The following is a 24,496-nucleotide window of genomic DNA, read 5'->3' on the forward strand; positions in this document are numbered from 1 at the left end:
AAAGCACATCACCGGTCTCCATTAAAACCCAGTTTACATCTAACAGTCACAGTAAAGTCAGACTAAAACGTGGAGCCAGCCGACAGAGAAAGTTACGCTAATGAACAAAGAGAAACTGCCAACAGACTGCAAAACATTGGGGTTTCTAGTTCTCCTGTGGCTGGCTGGACCCTGCTCATGGTGCTGTGTGCTGGAGCTACAGATGTTATGCCGAGAAAGGTTCTATTTTGTCTAGTCTTAGCCCTTAAGCTAGCTGCTATTGGAAGGATGATCTCAGCATCAGCCAATCATGAAGAGCTTAAATGTACGCCCACAAATGGTGGGCACCCCTGTGGGTATATAAGTGGAGCGACTCCACTGTTTGCCTCCGTTATCTCTTGAAGCCAAGCTTAAGAGCTTCCTTTAAAGAGCAATTATCCAAGAAGCATTCAACTCACCAGCCATGTCCAGCGACGCCAGGACCTGCCCGGCCTGCCAGACGGGCTCCATCTCCAGAGGCGACCTGCACGCCAAGTGTGAGGTCTGTCTCGGGGCTCATCACGCTGGCCTGGCCTTGACCCCCCAGGCCTTGTGCCCGTTTTGTGCCGCTCTGCCCATGGCTGAAAAGATCCGCCGGGTCAAGAACTTCACCCCCGCCGCCGACGAGGAATTTCCGGTGGCTGACACATACTCGCTGGACAAGGCCTTACAGTTCTTCAATGTCGGCCAGGAGCCGGCTGGCTTCAACCGACTGGACGATGTCATCGACAGTGAGGAGTATGACGAGACTGGCTGCCATAGCCTTTCTTCCCTCCTGGACAACACGGAGGTCGACGAGCCTCGCTCAGCAGGTCCTTCTGCTCCACTGACTTCTTGCTCCTCCCTGCCAGCAGTTAAAGCACTGCTCCAGGAGCTGCCTGCCATCATCTCCACGGCTGCGGTCCGCAAGGGGCTAGCAGTACCAGAACCAGCTTCGCCTCAAGCAGATGATTTGGCGGGAATTTTCGGGGCAACACAGACGCGCTGTCCAGACCCCATCTGGCTGCGCTTCCCCGCTGCCATGAGCTGCTGGTCCGCCACCTTCTCCGAACCTGCTAAGCTCAAGGCGCCAGTTTCCACATATGCGCCCATTACCAAGGTCGAGGGCTTCTCTGACCAAGGCTGGCCTTCCGTTCCTCCACTGGAGCCGGACTTGGCCTCGCTGTTTGGCGCCAAGAACCACCTCGCTGGCCCGCGAACTTTCCGGAGGATGTTTGATTATCCCATCCACCTGGAGAAGGTTGTCCGCCCTCCACGGAAGCCTCCACGGGGAGCCGGACACTAGCGCTTGCAGGTCCGGAAACCATGACGCGGACAAGCGTGTGGGAGCTACCCGAATAACCGAGAGCTGTTTCGACCGAACTCGGTCCAGGAGACGGGAAATCAGTGGGACTGGCAGAAACGCATACAGGAGCATCTGAGGCCAGGGCTGGTATGAGAAGGCATCCGCTCCAATTGGGGGGTGGTCCCGGGGACTCAGGGTCTGGCCGCTCAGTGGTCACGCTTAGAGGCTTCTGGGCTGCCGCATGATGTGGTCGCCACGATTCAGACTGCGCGGGCGCCTTCTACCGTCACATCTTATGCTGCTTAATGGGCAGCTTTCCAGAAATGGTGCACAGAGCGGAATGTTCAAGTGCTCTCCTGCCAGCTGGCGGATGTCCTATCGTTTCTGCAGATACTGATGGACAGGGGCCTCGCATTCAGCACTATTAAAACATATGCTGCGGCTATCTCATCCTGTCACCCAAAAACATTAATACTTCCTTCAAATACAGGTAAATTTCATTGGCTGGACTTTTTCCTCCTCCCCCTTAATTCTGATGAGGAGGCGGCTTCCCACCTTCTCTGACCGGTGCATGCGCTCGCGCGATATGTGTCACGCACTTCAGGGATTCGCCACTCACAAAGCCTGTTTGTGCACTACAGGGAGTCTTCCCCTGGGCAAGCGCTGTCGACCCAGCGTCTTTCACACTGGCTGTGTGACGCCATTTCACTCGCTTACACATCATCGGGGGGATCCTCCTGAGACACTCAGGGCTCACTCAGCCAGAGGGATTTCCTCTTCTATGGCACTCCACAGTGGTGTGTCGATGGAAGACATTTGTCAGGCTGCTTCATGGGCTTCACCCTGTTCCTTGGCTCATAGAATCTGGGGTTACAATACGTAACCAACGTTACCCTGCCTGCCGAAGGCTCTGCCTGCCTGCTCCGTCACACGAACACGCATTGCTCACAGTTGCATATTGAGGAAGTAATTACAGGAAAAAAGCAATGCTGCTACTTTTAAGTATATTCACAATATAAACAAGTTTTTGATTGGTGTGCTTCCAAAAAAAATTAAAGTGAAACTTAAAGGAATATTTGTATGTGTTTTTTTTTTTCTTATTTTAATGCTTTATTGATTTTTTTACTCCTTTTTTTTCTTATTTTAATGATTTTCTGAAAAATATCGGATCGGGACTCGGTATCGACAGATACACAAAATCAAATGACTCGGAATGGGATTGAGAGCAAAAAAAGAGATCGGAACATCCCTAATTAAAATGCATTCTGGGTAATGACGCCACTTGATTAAAGTCCCACCTAACACTACAGCATTTACAAGATTTCAGCTCTATCGCTTCAATTTGATCCCAAATGCTTTTTTTGATAGAGAATAACGTAAATTTAAAAACCAAAATGAAACAGAACCATACCACATTCCAGAATAAAGGGTTGAAAACGATGGCAAGCGCAGCAACACAAAAGCCTGGATCCAGAACGTTGACATGTCTCTGGAATTCTCTCATAAGCGGCAGGTCCATCTGAGGGAGACAATGGACAGAATCATAGAAAGTCCTCATAAGTGCAATTCCCTCACAGAATGGAGGGTCAACACGGTGTGCAGTTAGATTAAAGGGGCATTATGGAAGTGTGACAGCCAAAACATGTATAGAAATAATAAATGTCTTCTTCATACATTCTCCTGCATTGCCCTGGTCCTGTAGAATGAGCCCTGGCATTTTTACTGTGATTGCGTGTTTTTTCTGTAAGATCACAGAAAAAGAGAGATGCTCGGGTCGAGCAGGCTGCTTCATGCACGTTCACGCTCAGGCATAGCCCGTAGCATTTGCTATCCGTAGCTTTAGCAGCAGAGAGAGAGGCAGTGCCAACTCAGCGACTTTGTCGCTGTTCCTAACCCCTAGTGATGAACCTAGCTACATTTCTGAGGACTCTTAGCTACTTTCTTCTACATATTTCCTGCAAATTAGCAACAAAATAGCCATTTTCGCTCCGAACCATTCTTTGAACGTTGTTTCAGCTGTTATCAAGGATATAAATGTTACAGATACAGAATACGTCACTGGTGCTATAGCTCACCCAGTTAGACGGCAGACTCCCGAGCAGAAGAGCCAGGTTCGATTCTGGATGTGAACATAATTAATTGAGAGTTTATTTTTTACATTAATGGTATATTTTTTCCAGTAAGATGCCCAAATTTTTATTTGAGACTCGCCGAACGGCATTGAATTCACAGATAAAAAAGATGTGGGTTCAACTTTCATTTTGGAACAATTTTTCAAGCAAGGGAAGGGAATGATCTGAGCATGCAGGAGGACAGACCCATCATAAACCTTTGTCGGCTGTGCTGAAGAGAAAGGTACAGAACCAAATTATTTAATTAATTAGCTGCGCTTTCTCCTGTCCCCTGTCCTCGGGGCCACACACACACAGACACAGACACACACGGGACTGTCTCAGCCGCTATTTTCGTTAAGGAATGTGCACGTACAGCATGCGCACCTCGTGCACAAGCCTCCTATTGAAGCTGCCGTTACACTTTTGGCCAGAGGGGGCAATCGCGAGCATAAAAATTCAAAACTCTGTTAAGTCCCTTTAATAAATAACAGGAAAAAAAGACATTTGGAACAACTTTCTGTCTTCTATGGTTCGTCTTTTTAAAAGAAAAATTTCGACAATTTTGACAGTTGCTTTTGGTTTTTAAATAATTACTAACTTATCGGATAGCATCCTAAACAGCCTCTACATGGAGGAGAAGCGTTAGATTTCACCTTTGATTTCAGCTCCAAAGGATAACAAAACTCTGATAATCAACAAATAATTATTAAATTCATCATGAAATCTTTGCGTGCCTTCTGAAAGAAAGAAAGAAAACTATCTTTCATATAGTGTCTCTAAAGATAAAAATCACGAGGCACTTCACAAAAACAAAAAAATATTTAAAATAAATTTTAAATATAAAATTATTTTTTTAAATAAAGATATGGTTTAAATGAGAAAAGAAAATGTGATTAAAAACTGTAAGGAAAGGCAAAGAGAAAATGAATAGGAAATAGGGAAATCAGTTGCCTTGCGTGCCAGACTCCTCCTCTGTTTAATTCTTTACAGAGAAAGGGTCTGGGAACTCTCCTTTTCAAATAACCCCACCCCCTGAGAATTCTAACCGAGCCAATCAGCGCTGAGTAGCGTTCGTCACACACCACAATGCCGAGTTTGTCATAAACATGGCGATTGAAGCAGCGTTCGCTGCGGCTCTTTCCTCTGTTCTAAATGACTTGGACACGTCTTTAAAACAACAAGTAAAAGAGCTAAAAGCCTTGTTTCAAAAGAAAGATGTCTGAGCTGTAGTCACCTTTTTCAACTACAGCTTAAAAACTACATCGTCACGTACGTCACACACAGCGACGCTCAGTTTCTCATAAACAACGAAGACAGTGGCGTAGTTCGCTGCGTCTCTTTCCACTGTTCTAAATGACTCAAATGTCTTTAAAACTACAACAAGAAGAAGCGCTAAAAGACTTTTAAATTCAAAAGATACTTCTTCTGGCACTCGCAGAGTACAGATGCGTCCCTTTCTGCTCCCTTATCTTTTTTTCCCAAGGCTCTTTGTCCTGTCTGCCCACACAGTGCTTCTCTGCACTTCTCCTGAAAATCCCTATTTTTTTAGAAATGGATTTAATTAATTGGTCATTCAACGCGATTGATAAGATTTTTTCAACGATGAGAATGGAGCAGGGGGCTCCCACTTGCCTGCAAGGGACACACCCGGTGGGGTATATGCTTGATTCCTGGAAAGAATGGAGGATCGTATGGCTCTCCCAGTTGTCCATTGAGGACGTTGAAGATATGTGGATGTTTGGCCTGATGATCACTGGATTTCTTCTGATTGGAGTGGGAGGATATCTGGTTTTCTGGAAATTTGGGAAGACGGGAGCGATTGGAGGGCGACCCACACCCACGGAAAGCACCGTTCGTGTGGAGACCTCACAGACTGAGACGTTACTCGAGGTGAATCGTAAGCTGGACAGTGTTCTAGCTGCATTACCAGTATTAGCGCGCAAAATGGATGTCATCTCGAAGAGGGCCAGCAGACGGTGTGGAGATGTTTAAAACCTGAATTGGCTTCACTGGAGGACTTGAATGATCGGTTACAGACTTGAAGGCAGAGAGGAAAATCATCTCTGCCTGACCGAACCAAAGTCTTGAGATAAATTCCTCTCTGTCTTAAAGTTCCTTGGTCCTCAACATCTCAAAATCCCAATAACAGACATTATTCTATCCCAATCTGTGTTGATTCGTCCACTCTATCCTTGATGGCATCCATCTTTTGTGCCAATAATTAATCCCGGCCAAAGTTCCAAGCTTATGATTCATCTCGACAATTATGCGAGTCTGTGAATTCACAGCGCGGTGCAAACCATCTCTGAGCTCCGGGATCAGGCCAGTATTACTCGACAGCTTGTTAATTTTCCGGTAAGCCAGGAAGCCTCCAAGGCCAATGAGCAGGAAACCTGACACCAATAACACGAATACCCACACGTCTTCAGAGTCCTCCACAGACAGTTGAGATAAACAGATCAAGTTCCAGTTTCCAGGAGTCCATGATGTGTCCAACTGGGTCTGTCCCGGAGGGGCATCCGGGAGCCCCTTCTCCCATTCTCATCATTGAAAAAATTTTATCAATCGCGTTGAGTGACCAACTGACGAGGTCCATTTTAGTGATTTCAATTTCCAGTTTCCAGGAAAAAAGCATAAGCAGCCCAGCACCCAGCACACAGAGACAGACAAAGGGCCTTGAGGATAAGATATGGAGGACAGGAGGAAAAAAGCGTCTGCACTCTCCAAGAGCCGGAAGAAGATGTTTGCGCCGTTGCCAGACACCTTTTTTTACTACAGCTAAAAAAAACTACAGCTTTGTGCAGTACAGTCGGCATTTCCGTGTTTTTTCTGAACTGAGTTTTTTCTGATTGGTTATATTTGAGCTGCCTAGTCTCGCCCCTGCATGTGCCTCTCTGCCTGTGAGTTACCAGACTCTTTCTCTGTGCAGAAGTAAACAGAGGATGATTCTGGCAGGCCAGGCTAGGAAATCAGTGAATCTTGGGAAAGGTGGAGGAGGTAGAAAGAGCATAATAAGGCGAGAGCAAGCCCCTATAATTCGGGTCTGGATATGAAGTAAAACAGGAAGTGACAAAAATTGCAGTTCCATCCTCATCCACTATGGGCTGGTGTCAGAAGCGAGCAAATTCTCATTGACTCCCATGTTAAAATAACAATTTCACAGCAGAAATAAACATGTTTATTAGTCAGAGCTGTTGCTTTTATCATCAGGACTGTTTTGATTGTTGGTGTGCTAGTTTGATTGCTCTTATTATTCTTACAGTTGATTTTACCTTATTTATTTGAATTGTGTGGAATTGTCTGTTCCTGACTTATTTTATTGAAATGTTTTATTCAGTTCATTCTGACTGTAAGGCATTATGTTCAGCTCTCATGTTGTGTTTTAAAATGTGCTGTACAAATAAAATGGTATGGTATTACATTTTATGGCCAATATTAGCCGATAATATCCGTAGACCGATAATATCGGACATCCCTAGTTTTAACATATTTTATGCCCACTTTATGTTTAGATTTTAAATGGGTCCTTCAATTGTACTTTTAATATATTTGCAGTGCTCTCTAGCAAGAATGAATGCATTGAGTCACACGTGTCAAACTCAGGACCCCGGGCCAAATCTGGCCAGCAGTCTATTTATATTTGTCCCACAAGATCATTAGTGTCCGTGCTACCAGTCTCAGCCTCTGCAGCCGCACCCTCTTACTAAGCGCCAAATTTACCCAGTGATTTGACAACTTTTAAGCCCACAAATGGATATTTCAACTGCTCAGTAAGCTAATGCCTTCACGTTTGACATGGAACAAGGGCTGGGCGATATGGCAAAAATAGAATATCACAATTTTTCCAATATTTTGTCACAATTTCGATTTTTTCACGATTTTTTATCCATGAATAGCATAACTGCAATTGCGTATTAAAGAAGAGAAACATTGAATATATAAACATTTATTCATATTAGGGATAATCAACACAGTGCTAACACACTTATATTTTAAACACTCACCAGAGATGATAAAAGCCCTGAGAGAAACAATTACAAAAACCTGTTTTTCCCGTTTTTCAAGTAACTTAACATAAATTAATTTTGTAAACATATTTAAAGTGCAAACATGTCAATTGCAAACGTATTGTGCAAACAATAACTTGTTCAAAATACTATGTAGCTCCCAGTTGCTCATGTAGTGGATAGTTAAGCTCAAATACGGCTCTGATGTGCGGCTGGACCAGAGATCGCTTGAGGTAGCAAAAAACTGCGCATTCTGAATATTTTCTGCAACTCTCACTTTGCATTCAGCGTACATGCGTGGAACGGCGGTGTTCGAAAAATACTTGCGGCTGGAAAACTCGTAGCGTGGATCCAATGTTTTTATCATGTTCCTACTGTTCGCACGGGACACAAATCTTTAACCAAGTGGTACGTCTGCATCTGTCACGCTGTTCCATCGTCTGCTGTCTCTGTCGTAGGGAGAGTTTTGTGTGTTTCTGTTAGCGTTTGCTGCCTGGAAGAAGCACTAGCCGCTGCTGCTGCAGCCGCAGGCTTTTTAGCTTTAGCTGCCAGCTGGCTCTCATTGTATTGTTTGGGATGCCTTCTTTTCAAGTGATTAAACAAGTTTGTGGTGTTGCCATCACTTGCCTTGACGCTCTCCTTGCAAATGACGTTTCGCTGCTCTTTGTCATCTGGTGAAAAACCAAACCAGTTCCACATAACGGACGAGGCGTTCCTCTTCGGAACGAAAACCTCGTTGTCGCTCTCAGCCGCGTCCGAAGCCATGTTTGTTCACACACAGGTGAAAACAAGCGGGGCACTAATATATTACTATGACTCACTCTGATTGGTTAAGGGTCAAACAAAGGCGTGTCATTCGCCTGAGGTAAGTTCCCTTCTCATTCAGAGGCAGAAATTCAACAGCAGAGCTGTGAATCACGATAAAAAGGTCTCTCAAAAATGACAGCCCGTCAGATGTGTAGATCGTAAAACGGTCTAAAATCGTCATATCGCCTAGCCCTACATGGAACACACACCGACCAATCACCAGACGAAGCTGACTGAACTCCAATTTAGTGACACGCACAAGTGAACGTATGCTTCTGTGAATAATGCAGTTTTTATCTCCGCTCCCCAACACCCAATGCTCAAGTTGCTCAAATGCTCTCCATGTTGAGCAGCACGTACCTGTGTAAGCTAGTGTTTTCTTTGATGAAGATAAACAAAGCAACACAGGAGTCTCACCTTCCTCAGCTCAGAGCCTAACCTCAGAGATGCAGGCATCTGGTATCACATGTGGGGACATATTTTGCAGCAGAACAGACCGTAAGTGAGATGTTGGCAGGACGGGAAACGGCCTGCTGCTAATGCTTCAATAGTCAGAAAAACTACCAGAATTCAAAAAAGCAAAACACCCTTTCAACTAGTAGAAAATAAAAAGTACATTTGGACGTAGAAAGAGGACAATCCAGGGTGAATATTAGCTCCGAGTTTTAACTATGGGAGTCACACGGCCTGAAAACAGATGCTGTGGTTGCTGTTTTTCTAATGAACCAGTCATTCTTGCTTTATATTACAATATCTTAGCATCATAAAGGCATTGTTTTATTATTATTTTCATTTTGGTTATAAATATTGAACTGGATTGCAGCTTTGTTTTATACTTGCACAAGACTGTTTGCATCTTTCTTAGTTAGCACTATTAGCATGATACGCTAACGTTAACACTTCTGACCAGTTACATACATATCGGGATCAACTTAGTCATTCATGTAATTTCCTCGCTAATATCTTTACTTTTTTTGTTAGTTATGAACTTACGCATGACTTAATTTGCATGTTTCTTAGCGCTATTAGCGTTATGCTACATACTAGGGTAATCAAACTTCCCCTTTTCCCCAGACATGTCCACTTTTCACTCTCAGTCTGGAGCATCCAAGGGGATTCATATTTTGATTAAAATGTTCGGTTTTGATCCAGGGGTACCATTTATACAGAGTTTGCAAAAGCACCTCAGACATTGGAGTCATATTCTAATATTGTCAGATGAAAAACTTTAACTTTTTGGACATGCTGTGTTTTTTATTAAATGGGAGGGAGCTGGAGTACCTGACAGCAGCTTCTATGGACAGGCTGGTGGAGGGCCACAGCACCCTACAGGCACAGCAGGGGAAACTGTTGCATGGCCAGGAGCAGATAGAGACCTCGCTTATACATAACTTATATATATTTACTGGTTTGTTTCAATGTTTGTTCTAAATGAGGAGGGGAGAGAGACAGTGATTGCAGTTTATGAGCAACACAATGTGTCTTTTAGGCCAGTTCCTGAACTGCTCAAGGTGAATTCTGGTCTTACCTCAATGTTGGGTGAAGAAAACTGCTGCAAGAGTTTTTCTAGTCACACACACACACACCAAAATGAGGTCTAATCGTTCATTTGAGGCTAACTGAGTTACAACAAAGTGTTGTTTCATTTAAAGTGTTCACTGAGTGGAACATTGTGCATTTCACTTCAAAAGCTTGACAGTCGTTTTGCATGTGAAGAGTTTCCCAGACTGGTGCTCCAGGCCAGCACTTGAAGTTTAGCTAAAAGAGGGACTTTCTGGAATTTTTTTTAAGTTATGTAATGCTGAAAAGATTAAAAAAACAGATTAAAATGTGACAAAGTGGATGAATTAAAGGATTTAAGTGTATGTAACGCACTTTTCATACAATGTTTTCATGGGAAGATTCAGGTGCATGACTGACGGTAGTTTTTATGCATCTGTAGGTACGATGGGTACATTTTAAACACTATTTTCTAATTAATACTTTCCAAAGGCATTTAATAGTCCCCCCCCATGTGGAAAACATGGATTTTAGTTTAGGGTGATGGAATTATATTTTTAACTGAAAAAGTATATCATGTTAGTAATTTCTCTAGAACCGGTCTGACATGTAAAGAGGGCTAAATGTCTCAACGAGCAGCAACACATCATGCCCAGTTCATCATCAAAAGCCGGGGTGCCCAATCCCGGTCCTGGAGGGCCGGTATCCAGCACCTTTGAGTTTTAACTCTGCTTCAAAACACCTGATTTCAATCAGCAGGTGATTAACAGGCTTCTGCAGAGACCGATGAGCTGCTGCACAGGTGATTCAACCACTGAATCAAGTGTGTTGGAGCAGAAAAACCCACCAAACCTGCTGGTCAATATCGGCCCTCCAGAACCAGGATTGGGCATCCTTCATCTAGTTGGTTAGTTGGTTAGTTAGTTAGTTAGTTAGTTAGTTAGTTAGTTAGTTAGTTAGTTAGTTAGTTAGTTAGTTAGTTAGTTAGTTAGGGCTGAGGTCAGATACAAGAAGACTCAGAGTAGATCTGCTGCTCCTCTATATGAACAGGAGCCAGTTGAGGTGGCTCGGGCATCTAGTTAGGATGCCTCCCTCCCTTACCAAAAAGAAGTACACTGAAGTATACTAAAAATGAATACAGTATACTTCCAAGTTTACTTTCAATGTACTTATTAGAAGTATAGTTATCCGAGTACATTTTTAAATACTACTAAGTATACTTTAATACATACTTACATTAAAGTTTACTTACATTTAGACTATACTTGTACTTGACTCTATCAGAAGTATATTTCACCAAGTAATGTATAAGTATACTTAATATATATATATATATATATATATATATATATATATATATATATATATATATATATATATATATATATATACACTTATATATAATATATAAGTATATATATGAGAGATGAGGATGGGATGAGGATCAGCACCTCCAAATCTGAGACCATGGTTCTCGACCGGAAAAGGGTGGCTTGCCACCTCCGGGTCGGGGGAGAGGTCCTACCTCAAGTGGAGGAGTTTAAGTATCTCGGGGTCTTGTTCACGAGTGAGGGTAGGAGGGATCGGGAGATCGACAGGCGGATTGGTTCGGCGTCTGCAGTGATGCGGACGCTGAGCCGATCTGTCGTGGGGAAGAGGGAGCTGAGCCAGAAAGCTAGGCTCTCGATTTACCGGTCGATCTACGTCCCAATCCTCACCTATGGTCATGAGCTTTGGGTAATGACCGAAAGAACGAGATCGCGGATACAAGCGGCCGAAATGAGTTTCCTCCGTAGGGTGGCCGGGCTCAGCCTTAGAGATAGGGTGAGGAGCTCGGACATTCGGGAGGGACTCGGAGTAGAACCGCTGCTCCTCCGGATCGAAAGGAGCCAGTTGAGGTGGTTTGGGCATCTGGTCAGGATGCCTCCTGGACGCCTCCCCGGGGAGGTGTTTCGGGCATGTCCTGCCGGCAGGAGGCCCCCGGGTCGACCCAGGACACGTTGGAGAGGTTACATCTCCAATCTGGTCCGGGAACGCCTTGGGGTCCTGCCGGAGGAGCTGGTGGACAAGGCCGGGGAGAGGACGGCCTGGAGCTCCCTAGTTGGGATGCTGCCCCCGCGACCCGGACCCGGATAAGCGGAGGAAGACGAAGACGAACGAAGAAGAGAGAGAGAGATATATAGATATATATATTTGGAACTTTTTATTTTTGAATTAGAACAACAACATTTACATGGAGATGCATTTGAGTTTCTTATTCCCTTCTCCAGGGCAGTGTTTCCCTGAACAAAGTTCGAATTTCCTTGTGGCCATGAGATCTATCCAACTTAACCAAATCACCAATCAGTACATATAGTTCTGACAAGCTTTCTCTGTATTCATCGTATCTGCTCTCTTCTACATTCTACATTTTACTTTGATCTAGCTAAATAACTCACCCAAAAGACAAAAAAAACATAAATAAAAAAAATAAAAATTAATAATAATAATTTTCACATGAGAGTGCTATCTTTCTAACATTTGTTTTATTGGTTCCCAAATTTTTTAAATTTCCCTAGTCCCAGTCATAGTCTTGCATTAATTTGTTCCATTTTGTAGACCTGTCTAACTCTGTCTCTCCACTGTGCCACCCTTGGGGGTTCTGTGTCCAGCCATAAAACTGTAATACACTTCTTGGCGGTCATAAGCAGAATTCTGATTACGTATGTCTCCATTATGTGTGTATGATTTTTGGTACAGCATTCCCAGTACAAACCATTTTAACTTAAATTGTAATTTCACCTTCCAGGTTCTTTCAATTTCTCCCTAACACCTTCCCAGAATGGTATGAATTTAGGGCAGTCCAAAAGTATATGTGAAAAGTCTCCCACTAGCCCGCATTTTCTCCAACATAAATTTGAAACGTTACTATTTAGACATGATAAGTGGAGTTTTAATGCATGCATCTTCACCTTCCATTCAAATTCCCTCCAAGACGGACTATTAGTTAGTTTATGGCCTGCTTCAAGTGTTTCCTCCCATTCCTCATCTGTTATCATTATGTTCACTTCCAGTTCCCATTTTTCTTTAATATCTATATTCTTAACAATCAAATCCTGTTGTAAAGCTTTATATATTTTGAAATCAGTCCTTTTTGACATGTCCTTTCTGTTTAACATAATCACTTCCTCCATATTAAGTTTATCCTTGCTTCAAACTTTGCCTTATTTTGAAATAACTACTCTGTCTGTCTGTCCTAAATAACATATTAAGCATGAAATTACGAATTATTGTGAAATTACACGCACAGGAAGTGCTTTTATTTTGTAGCATTTGCTCAGTCAGCTCTCGAAGCTTCTCAGCAGACCGAGAAGAAGAGCGAGGGTCAGAGGAGCATTAACCGTCGGAGGTCGCGCTTTTGTTCTGCATCTGCACTTGACAGTCACTGGTTCTGCACCACTGAGCTAAACGTAAGTAGTCGCCATAAAAGTTGCTTAAATGTTTTAAATGTTTTTAAGACGGACATGGTGAGTAATGTTGGCCACGTAGCAAGCTAATATGCTAAGTCATTGCATGAGTTAGCTGTGTTATTAACTTTGTGTGTGACTAAAGTCCGTTTATTAAATGAAACGAGCAGCGCTATCTCATTATTAAAGGTTAGCATTACTTTAGATACTTTTTTATTAGACTTCTAGAGACTTATTCCCTCCATTTTTGTCCCCTCCATCATAATTTTTTAAACGTGACGTTCTGAGAAAAAAATAAAAGCGGGAGCTCAGCGCCACCAAGTCAAACTTAAACGTCCACTTATTAAAAGTAAATGAGCAGTGGTCTCTTGTACAGCGATGAAAAAATCAGTCTGTGTTGTAAACTATTTCCCCGTAGCACCCGTGCGATAGCTTTGCAAGCAGCCTGGTTTTTTTAACCGTATAAGAGGATTGTGACCGCAAAAGATGAAGCGGTGCTGTATCTCGATGCTATGTTCCCTCCTTCCCTCCATTTTTGTCCCCTCCATAGTTTTTTTAAATAGTGCTCAGTTGCACATATCTTGAACCGCAGAACGCTGTTTCTATTAATTTCACAGTATTTTAGTGTTGTAATTTTGTTCTTACTGTACACTGTTACTCCAGATTCTTAAATGTTATGTTTTTAGCTTTGTGTGGAAAAGTCAAATTACACTTGAATCTCCTCACACACACACACACACACACACACACACACACACACACACACACACACACACAATTTAGATGATTAATGATTTAGCTTCATATATATAGTGGAGGACTGCCTAAATTTTGCAGACTAACGCCGGGGACACACCGGCCGCGGAAGCGCCGCGAAAATGGGGCCGCCTTCATTCGGCGCCCTTGTTGAGCTATTCTATAGACCACATGGGCCGCCGAAGCGCTGCGAATCGCCTCGCGCCGGTGCTCCAGCCCGCGCCGTGCAGCGATCATTTTGGCGTCGGCTCTATTTTTTTCGCGAGCCGCGGGTGAATCGCGTCAATTCTGGCAGGAAGTCAAACCTAGACATAAGAGGCAGGCCGGTAAAGTTAACAAAATAAAGCATTTCAAAATAAAATTCCGCAATAGTCAAATGTGTTCGTAATCAGACACTGCAGAAAAACCACACGAACACACACACACATCGAACTTGTGTGCATGTGTGACCACGTGAAGGGGGGTGTGGTTTTGGGTGTCTTTTCACCGGAGCAAACAGGACAGAGAGGCAGAAAGTCTGAGGCAAGCAGTTAAGATGGATGACTTTAAATTAATTATGGAAGTTGAGAAACACAAGGAGCTGTACGACCCTCGAAAAACATGTTTATTTACGTACCCATTTAGGAAGAAACTGCTAGGATACAGCTGCAGAATTGGAGCGGGTTCCAAGAGATTCAACTGGCAGAAACAACTCATACCATAGGTTCACACACACACACACACACACACATGCGCGCGCGCACACACACGTAGAGGAAAATAGCTGAGAACAGGCAGAGAGGAAATTGAGGACACCAAGTGTTTTAAAAGAAAAACTACAGCTGAGCCGAGGCGCGCCTCGACTGGGGCGCGTCTGATCTGAACTGAGGAGCGGCGAGCAGCGGCCGAATTTCGTGAGCGATTCGCTTCTTGGCGCTTCGCGGCGCTTCCGCGGCCGGTGTGTCCCCGGCCTAACACAGATCTACCTTGTGATTCACAATGTTTTCTCTACTGATTATGCTTCCTGGTGTAGATGTGTAAATGTAGAGCGTCTGCGTTCCTATGAGCTGTCAGCCACACCGGGAAGCCTGTCTATGAATCTGCGGTCAGACTTCAATGATCCAACCCCACTCTCTGCACACAAGGTTGATGGCATGCTGCTGTTGACCCCCAAGAGGTTCATACAAGTGAGACCACTGGTGAGTAATTCTCACAATCTGCATTTTTGATGACACATCCTAAATAACATGACTATATATGTATGTATGTATATATGTATACAGATTTGTCTTTTAAAACTGGTGAATATACAATTTACAGGTAATGCCTTTATGCTATGAGTATTAGAGCCACTGATGGAAAAAAAATAGAATTCTGAGAAAATAAGTCATAAATCTGAGTTTAATCTCAGAGTTCTGACTGGTACCTAAAACAAAAAAAGGGGGAAATTGGGGAAGATTATGAGGGGGGATCAGAATTCTGACTTAAATCTTAAAATTCAGGCTTTTTTTGTTTGTTTTGATTTTTTTTAACAAAAACAATTCCTAAATAGTTTTTTGTTTGTTTGGTTTTAGGTTCATGAAAAAAGTCAGAATTCTGACTTTAATCCCAGAATTTTGAAATTATCTGACTTTTTTTTCTAATTTCTTTTCTTTTTCTTCAGTGACTCTAATACTCTTAGGCAATAAGGCAGTATTAGGGCCACTGAAGGAAACAATTGAATACTGAGATAAATGTCAGAATTCTGACTTTATTTATTTTATTTATTTTCAGAATTTTTTCTTCTTCAGTGGCCCTAATACCCCTCCGTATTATGTAATGTTAAACACTTCAAATTAACTTTTGAATTCAGCAGTTTATCATTGGATTTAGATGCAGATATCACTGTCTTGGAAAATTGGTCAGAGCAATTTGGCATTGAGTTTGATTAGTAAACTTGACAGTATTTACACTCTTAATCTTCTTAGGAAATACATGATGTCCACACAAGGCGTACCACTGTTCTCCATGCCCTTCCTGTCTATCTACGTGAGGAAACCTCTGGATTTTTGAGGACATGTGTGGTAAGTCCCAGTATTGTAAATTTGAACAAATCATTCTATTTATTTATGCATAAAGACAACACAAGGACAACGCACATGAACATTTTGGAAAAAGTGCCATTGTTTCAACTACAAACCTTTGGCAAGATGTTTAAGCCTGCCACACAAGAGAGCAATCAGCTGAGCAAATGGCCTTGAATGACTGTTTGCTCAGCAGATTGCTCGCCATGTTCGCCTGATTTTCACTGAGTTTTCTGCCTCACGAGACGCTGAGGTGAATATCTGACCAGTTAGATATTTTCTGCCTCACAGGGATAAAAACTCGCTGTGTGTGCACTACTGAGCTGCTGGCTAAGCTGAAATATTCTAGTGGCCAATCAAAGTACTTTCTCCGCTCACATGACCCCAAGATGTATTCAGATACAGCCCCTTACCCTGTCTGCGTGTCTGAAAAATAAACAAAACGGTACCTTGCGGATCGATGGGCCCACTGTTTCCATTACCCTTTCGGAAGGATTCTGGGTCTTCCAGGTGCATCTCTTGGAGTAAATTGGCATTAACTCCTTGCCTGGTCCATCTTTCCAGCTACTGTACCCATATTTTCCTAACCTTCAAATGCCGGTGGTGGCGACGTTTCAACAAAAAAGGATAGGCATTTCCTCCGTTTCCAGCTCTGTCTCTGTGTTGTTTCTTTTCTGACATGCAGACAGGGGGCTGCCATCTTGGGGTCATGTGAGCGGAGAACGTGCTTTGGTTGGCCACTAGAATATTTCAGCTCAACCAGCAGCTCGGTAATGCGCACACGGCGAGTTTTTACCCCTGTGAGGCGAAAAATATCTTAACTGGTCAGATATTCACCTCAGCGTCTCGTGAGGCGGAAAACTCTGTGAAAATCAGGCGCACATGGCGAGGTATCTGCTGAGCAAGCGGTCATTCGAGACCGTTTGCTCAGCAGATGGCACTCATGTGTGGCAGGCTTTAAGGCACTGAGAAAAATCAATAATCACTGCAAAGAATTCAAGCAGCTTTCATTAGCATAACACTGGCACACACTGGAGCCATCTCACTTTATTCGTAAATGAGAGCACAAAGCAACAGAATTAACAGGAGTAGGGCTGGGCGATATGGCCTAAAATCAATATCACCATATGTTGAAGATCTCACCTCGATAACGATAAGTAGACGATAACTACAGGAATGCGTAGCAACAATATTTGTCCACTAGATGGAGCTGTCTCATGTATTACATTGACTAAAATTTTACATGACTCAAGGTGCTACAGCTTCTTAAAGGGACATAAATGTGGCCAACTTACACATCTTTTCATTTTTTTATTATCAAATTTATCGACATGGGAAAAATTATCTGGATGAGAGACAAGAACTTGGATAACGATAAATCTTTGATATGTTGCCCAGCCCTAAACAGGAGTCTATCAGACTGCATTTATTGTTATTTACATGACAATCTACTGAAATAAAAATGGCCACAGTCAGAGTTTCAGTTCAAATGTGATTAGTGTATGATCTCCCTTTCATTTTTGTAAGGATGATACCAATGAGCCGGACCTCGGATGCAGCAGTTGTCCTCCTGACAACCATCACCGATGATGCCGAGAGTCCGGTTACGTACGACCCAGTGAGAATCTGTTATCCTAGAGGGTGGTGTGATTGTCAACCTCTCCAGCCTTCCTGATGCCTTCCTGGTAATGTTCGGCCTCATCTATGCCTTACATCTAGATTATCCGAAGGGACTGACCAACACATTTGAGTTCACGCAGAAAATCTTACTTGGTCTTGATGAGTCTAAACTGTCACCCAAGCTGCAGAGTCAAAAATGACCTGATGTTACATGTGTAACTCAAAATCTGAAAGAGTGGTGGATTCAGATGACTCACTCTGTTAGAGCACTGTCCACATCCACAATGTAATTTACTATTTGTCTGCTCTTTAATTGTTGATGTTAAAGTAACACACCACCATTTGGGCAAATATGTTCATTTTCCACTTCTCCTTGAGTTAACCCTCCCACTGTCCTAATGGGTAGGACCCCGCGAGGAAAGTTGACCATTGAGCAGGGTTGATGGTTCATCCTTTGGGTCCACGTGGCAGGGGTGAGGTGGTGCTCACTCCTCACCCCGTCACGTGGACCTCAAGGGATAAACCATCAACCCTGCTCAATGGTCAACTTTCCTCGCGGGGTCACCCATAAAGACAGTGGGGGGAACAGTTGAGTTTTACCTTTTCTCTGTTCGTCCAGCCGTTCTGAGTCTGGCAACTCCATTTGTGGCTTTAGTTTAGCGTGAATAATTGAATCGGATTAGCCCATAGGCTAATCCGATTCAATACTCAACTAGTTTGATGCCAAATGGCATAAAGTACTCACTGACTTACTTGATAGTGGTTAGTGTAATTCATATTTTGTTAATGTTGAATCGATGTGCATCCTGATGTTGCTTTAAACCACCTACTCAAAGAAAGACTACACACTGCTGTTGTCCAGTTTTCAAAAGTGTGCGTTTGTAATTGTTTCTTTCAAATTTTGTTTTATTTTCTGTTTGAGTTGGCTTAATCAGTAACTTTAATTTGATCATAATTTGAAAATATATTTAATATAAACTCCAAATATTTAAGTTTATTTATGGTCTGATATACTCAAATATCTGAGTTTATAAACTCAGAAAATATGAGGCAACTGATTGCCTTACATTTTTTGAGTTCTGCCTACTTATTCGGGTTTACAGTGTATGAACTGTAAAGATTTTGTGGTGTCAGAGTTCACCTAACAGTTCAAGTGTTCATTTTTTTGCTTTGTGTGTTCACAGGGCATGCTCAGTTGAAGTTTCCATCTCTGCGCGTTCAAGATGTAAGAAAAATAATATGAAAGAAATGCAACAATGAAAACTTCAAAAAGGCATCAACAACCAAGCAAGTGGATCCATAAAATGGACTGATTTTTTTAAAGGCATTTTTAAAAAGTCTTTCAAAATGGACAGAATTAACGCGTCATGTTCAGAACAGTTTGCGTTCTCATCTTTGATTAATCCTGGTAAACAGGTCTGTTTTTGTTCTGTTCTAATTCTTTCTGTTTAATAAATTTAAACAAAATGACTTAGCTGTTTTATTTAATTTTTTTTCTCTGCATAAAGACGAAGTATCAGTAAATAGTGGAAATTAAATGTATTGGTAGTAAGCAAATAGCAGATGTTAAATGTTACTTGCAGTATGTGTTTATAGAAAAAATAGAGATACTTAAATGTACTAAAAGAATATTACGTCAAGTTTACTGTAAAGTGTACTTTCAAAACTGTAAGTATACTCAATTATATAAGAAGTACACTACAAGTAAACATACATTATTACTTTAAGTATAATTTTAAGTATACTTTCAAAGAGAAAAGTATACTCAATTATTTCAGAAGTGCACTACAAGTAAACTTATAATGTTACTTAAAGTTTATTTTTAAGTATACTTTCAAGGGCAAAAGTTTACTCAATTTTATTAAAAGTAAACTTATACTGTTACTTTTAAGTATACTTTCAATGAGAAAAGTATACTCAACTATATCAGGAGTACACTACAAGTAAACTTATATTGTTACTTTTAAGTATACTTCCAAGGAGAAAAGTATACTCAATTATATCAGAAGTACACTACAAGTAAACTTATAAGTATACTTTCAAGGAGAAAAGTATACTCAACTATATCAGGAGTACACTACAAGTAAACTTATATTGTTACTTTTAAGTATACTTCCAAGGAGAAAAGTATACTCAATTATATCAGAAGTACACTACAAGTAAACTTATAAGTATACTTTCAAGGAGAAAAGTATACTCAACTATATCAGGAGTACACTACAAGTAAACTTATATTGTTACTTTTAAGTATACTTCCAAGGAGAAAAGTATACTCATTTATATCAGAAGTACACTACAAGTAAACTTATAAGTATACTTTCAAGGAGAAAAGTATACTCAATTATATCTGAAGTACACTCCAAGTACACTTGTGAGGTTACTTTAAGTATACTTTCAAAGAGAAAAGTATACTCAATTATATCAGAAGTACACTACAAATAAACTTAAATTATTACTTTGAAGTATACTTGTAGTATACTTCAAGTATACTTTTAGCGGCCCAATTTAGTCCCAAGGAGTATACTTCTAAGTAAACTTTAAGAACAAGTATGCAAATAAACTTCTGTACACTTAAGTATACTTGAAATTAAATACTTAAAGTATACTTCTTTTTCGTAAGGGCTGGTGAGGTTTTCTGGTAACGTCCAACTGGGAGAAGACCCAGGACACGCTGGAGGGACTATGTGTGTCAGTGCCTGGAGTGCAGTGAGTGACACTCTAGACTTAAATATATGAAGTGTGCTTATGTGGAGGTTTACCATTAACACCAACACAATTACAATATAACAGCTTTAAATGGTCAAACCACATGCATGAAAGTATAAAAATAGAGAACATAAAATAAAGCCTCAATGTTTTGTTCAAATAAAAGCATGCATTTGTTTCGTTTCTTTACTTTGCTAAAAATGTATTTATTTATTTTTAAACTGTTAAAACTGTAGCATATGTTCCTGTGTTGTTCGTGACAAATCATGCTTTTATTTTGGCGAAAATAAATCCCACCGGACCGGAAGAAGCCGGAAGTCAGAGTTAAGCCACGCATAATGTGTGGAGACTACCCTGCGGTATTGGCTGCTGTTGGAGGTTAAACACGATACATGTCTGTTGGGTGCTGGTCTTACCTTTGAGTAGTCTATGTTGTTGAGGCCCTGGCAGCAGTCCAGCAGCGGAGGATAATGGTTTTCTGCTTCCTGGTTGGTCGGAGCAGCAGCGTCGCCGCGTCTCATCCACTGACCGGAAACGACCCAGACGGGTTCACGATAACAAAACGTTGCACAATAAAGAGGGCAAGGTGCTATACGTGCAGACAGAGGAGGCTGCAGGCCGCCTTGTTGTGGTACACATGCAGAAATAACCTCTAACCTTCGCTCAGTGCATTCTGGGTATTGTAGTTCATACTTTTATTTTGAAATTAAGACCTGATACAACCACAGAAGACCTATTTTTCAATAAACCGCTTCTCGGAAATATAGATTTTGTCGCACATAAAAAACAGATAAAGTTGTACTTATTTCATACCTCAGTCCGTTAATACTCTTCTTTGCAATAACCGCATTGTTTACTCTTCTAATCTACAGCGACATCTGCTGGATGGACATATAACAGTTTTAACATTAATACAGGGCATTTAAATATTCATGGAATTTTCTTAATATCAGAGGTTAATTCTCTTATTTAAAATCCTACTTTATTTTCTGCTTTTTCCTTTTCATTTCAGCCTTACCCCTTGTTCTCTTTCTGTTTTTGTCATTATTTGCTTCCCTTCCTGTTACTGTATTCCTCAACTTTTGTTTTTAAAATGGCTTTTGTTTCTCCCCTGGCCTAGATCTCTACCCTGTTTACCAAATCATCTTTACACCTCCTATTATTTTCCTTAATTTTGCCTCATTTCTTCTTGTGCCTCTTTTCCACTGTCATTTTTTTAAATTTTCCTTGCATTTCATTTTCTTTCTCATCCAATCCTGATCCTGTTTTTATTCACGTAGTTCCTCTTTTGTTATTACTTTACTTTTGTTTTTCTGTCTGATCTCACTTCTTATCTATTTACTGTCTATTGCGCAATATTCCTTAATCTTTCATTTCTCTTAATTTCTGTGCACCAAATTTTCACACTCACTCACACACACACACACACACACACACACACACACACACACACACACACACACACACACACACACACACACACACACACACACACACACACACAGCAGCTAAAGCAGGGGTGGGGAGCCCTGGTCCATCAAGGGCCGCTATCCAGCATATTTTAGTTTCAACCCTGCATTACCTGCAGAACAGGTGAACCAACCACTGAATCAGAAGTGCTGGAGCAAAGACGTGCAGGATACCGGCCCTCGAGGACCAGGGTTCCCCACTCCTGAGCTAAAGGCTTTACCCATGCACGCTGGCAATGTGGACACAAAGAGGTAATTGCCTCCTCTCCTAACAGCAGCAGCTCGAGGACTGGGCTGCTGTGACAGCTGTGGGATTGAGTAGAAGTATTTTTTTTTTGAGAAGATCGTTTTGACTTCAGTCTAAAGTCTCTAGCTCCTCTGGCTCAGACACGCTGATGAACGAGCACTCACCTCCTCAGTTATGTAAACTTTGTCTGTTTCATTTGTCTCTGTTGGTTCCTTGTGCTGTGTTGTCCTGGTCGTTCTCCTCGTGTTAGTAAATAATGATTTTATTTTTGCACCATGAGGAGCAGCCAGGTAAATTAGTAGATAATTATTTTATTTAAATAATTTTCCTGGCTGCTTCCTGATTTTTCTGCGATGGGGCCCTGTTTTGTGCCCCCACTGTTGAGGAGGCCATTGTTGTGGCAACAACCCCTGAACCCGCTGGAGGACACCGGTGGTTAGGAGTGCTGTCAAGCAGAAGAAAGCATCCTATCAGGTCTTTTTGGCATGTGGGACCACAGAGGCAGCTGATTGGTACTTGCAGTCCAAACAGAAGGTAGCCCGGGTGGTCACAGAGGCAAAAACATGGGCGTTGGAGGAGTTCAGTGAGAAAATAATGCAAGACTTCCGTTTGGATTCGAGGAGATTCTGGTCCACCATCTGGCATCTCAGGAGGGGGAAGCAGTGCACTACCAACACTGTTTTCAGTGGGGACGGTGTGCTGCTGACCTCGGCTTGGTACGTTGTACTTCAAAGACCTTCTCAATCCCACTGGCACACCTTCCAATGAGGAAGCGGAGTCAGGGAACTTAGGGTTGAACTCTCCAGTCTCTGAGGCTGAGGTAGTCAAAAAACTCCTGGATGGCAAGGCTCCGGGGCTGGATGAGATCTGCCCAGAGTTCCTTAAAAGCTCTGGATGTCGTGGGGTTGTGTGGGCTGTCATGGTTCTGAAATATTGCGTGAACTTCGGGGGCAGTTCCACTGGACTGGCGGACCAGAGAGAGATGAGCTGGAAGGTAAAGCTCTCGATTTACCAGTCGATCTATGTTCCTACCCTCACCGAGCTTTGGGTAGTGACCAAAAGAACAAGATCACAGATACAAGCGACCAAGATGAGTTTTCTCCAGAGGGTGTCTGGGCTCTCCCTTAGAGATTAGGTGAGAAGCTAAGAGTCAGAATCTGTGGAGAAGAACCTGAGAGAGTATCCAGCGGTCACAGAGAGAGAGAGACTGTAGCGTGTTGGTTAACCCTTACATGGAAGTCAGAACTCTGGGTGACTACAGAAAAGCAGTTTAATCTAGAAGCTGTGAGCAGCTCACAGAGGGAATCAGGAGTGGGGGACGCTCCAGCGGAACCACAGGAGATGACGTGAGAAGCTGAGGGAGAGAGCATCTGAGTGGAGGGCGCTTAAGGAGACAGGTGAGATGAATGGTGGCAGGTGTGTGAGTGGATGATGAGGCCGCTGCTACCTGACAGTCATCCAGGAGAGGCTTGGAGTCGATCCGCAGCTCCTCCAAGTCAAGAGAAGTGTTGAGGTGGCTCAGGCGTCTGATTAGCATGCCCCCTTGATGCCTCCACAGTGGTTTTCTGGGCACGTCCAACCAGGAGGAGACCTAAAGGGAGACCCAGGACATGCTGGAGAGACTGTCTCTCTGCTGGCCAGGGAGCACCTTGGGATTCCCCTGGAAGAGCTGGCCCAGGTTGCTGGGGAGAGAGAACTCTGGGCCTCTCGGCTTGGGCCGCTGCCCCCGCGGCCCAACTCCAGATCAGCAGAAGAAACACCTTTCCTGACAGTTGTTCTTTTACACACTCAGTGATAAATGAAAGATTTTCTCAGGATTGTGTATACATAACCAAAGTCACCAGTTCTTATCTTCAATAAAGGAACTAGTGGAGATATTTATACAATGACATAATCTTTTGTTAGTATTTCAGCTCACGTGAACTGTTTACAGATGTTTTCTTGTTATTATGCAGAGAGAGAAAGCTTTAAACAGATGTTTCATCCAACAGGCTCGAGAGCATCCCTCCGATGTCCACGAAGCGTTCACGTAGTTACCGAAAGAGAAACAGAACCGTTCTGAGGACTTGATTCTTATCATTCATTTTGTAAAGCTGTTCAAAAGATTTGATTCGTTCATGAACATCACAAGTCTGGCCTGCCAGAGTCATCCTCTGTCTACACACAGAACTAGTCTGGGTACTCGGAGGCAGCGAGGCACATGAGGGGCAGGATCAGAAGGAGGTGAAATTACCACTATGATTTTTTAGCTGTAGTCAAAAATGGCATCTGGTGACGGCACCAACATCTTTTTCTTAGAAGAATTGCTTTTAGAGCTTCTACCTGTTGTGGTTTTAACGACGTTCAAGTCATTTGAACAGAGGAAAGAGCCGCAGCGAACTCTGCTTCAGACGCCACGTTGTGTGTGTGTGTGTGTGTGTGTGTGTGTGTGTGTGTGTGTGCGCGCGTGTGTGTGTGTGTGTGTGTGTGTGTGTGTGTG

The 24,496-nt window shown here is 42.5% G+C and overlaps 1 protein-coding gene across 3 annotated transcripts in view; it reads right to left on the reverse strand.

Moving 5' to 3' along the window:
* pemt (phosphatidylethanolamine N-methyltransferase) overlaps nucleotides 1-21,707 on the reverse strand; it is a 131,397-nt gene extending 109,690 nt beyond the window's left edge. For 2 of the 3 annotated variants that reach the window (XR_011516841.1, XM_070545396.1), the window contains exons 1-2: nucleotides 20,718-21,707; nucleotides 2,715-2,822 (exon numbers count right to left, since the gene is read on the reverse strand). Coding sequence is in view for 2 of the 3 variants with exons in the window: in XM_070545396.1 (XP_070401497.1) it covers nucleotides 2,715-2,822; nucleotides 20,718-20,822 (213 nt within the window). In the remaining variant the exon portion in view is untranslated. The remainder of the gene's footprint in view (nucleotides 1-2,714; nucleotides 2,823-20,717) is intronic. The other variant, XM_070545397.1, reaches the window with a different exon arrangement.
* Between the last annotated feature and the right edge of the window lie 2,789 nt (nucleotides 21,708-24,496).

The sequence above is a fragment of the Nothobranchius furzeri genome, chromosome 16, assembly GCF_043380555.1.
Source record: "Nothobranchius furzeri strain GRZ-AD chromosome 16, NfurGRZ-RIMD1, whole genome shotgun sequence".
Taxonomy (NCBI): domain Eukaryota; kingdom Metazoa; phylum Chordata; class Actinopteri; order Cyprinodontiformes; family Nothobranchiidae; genus Nothobranchius; species Nothobranchius furzeri.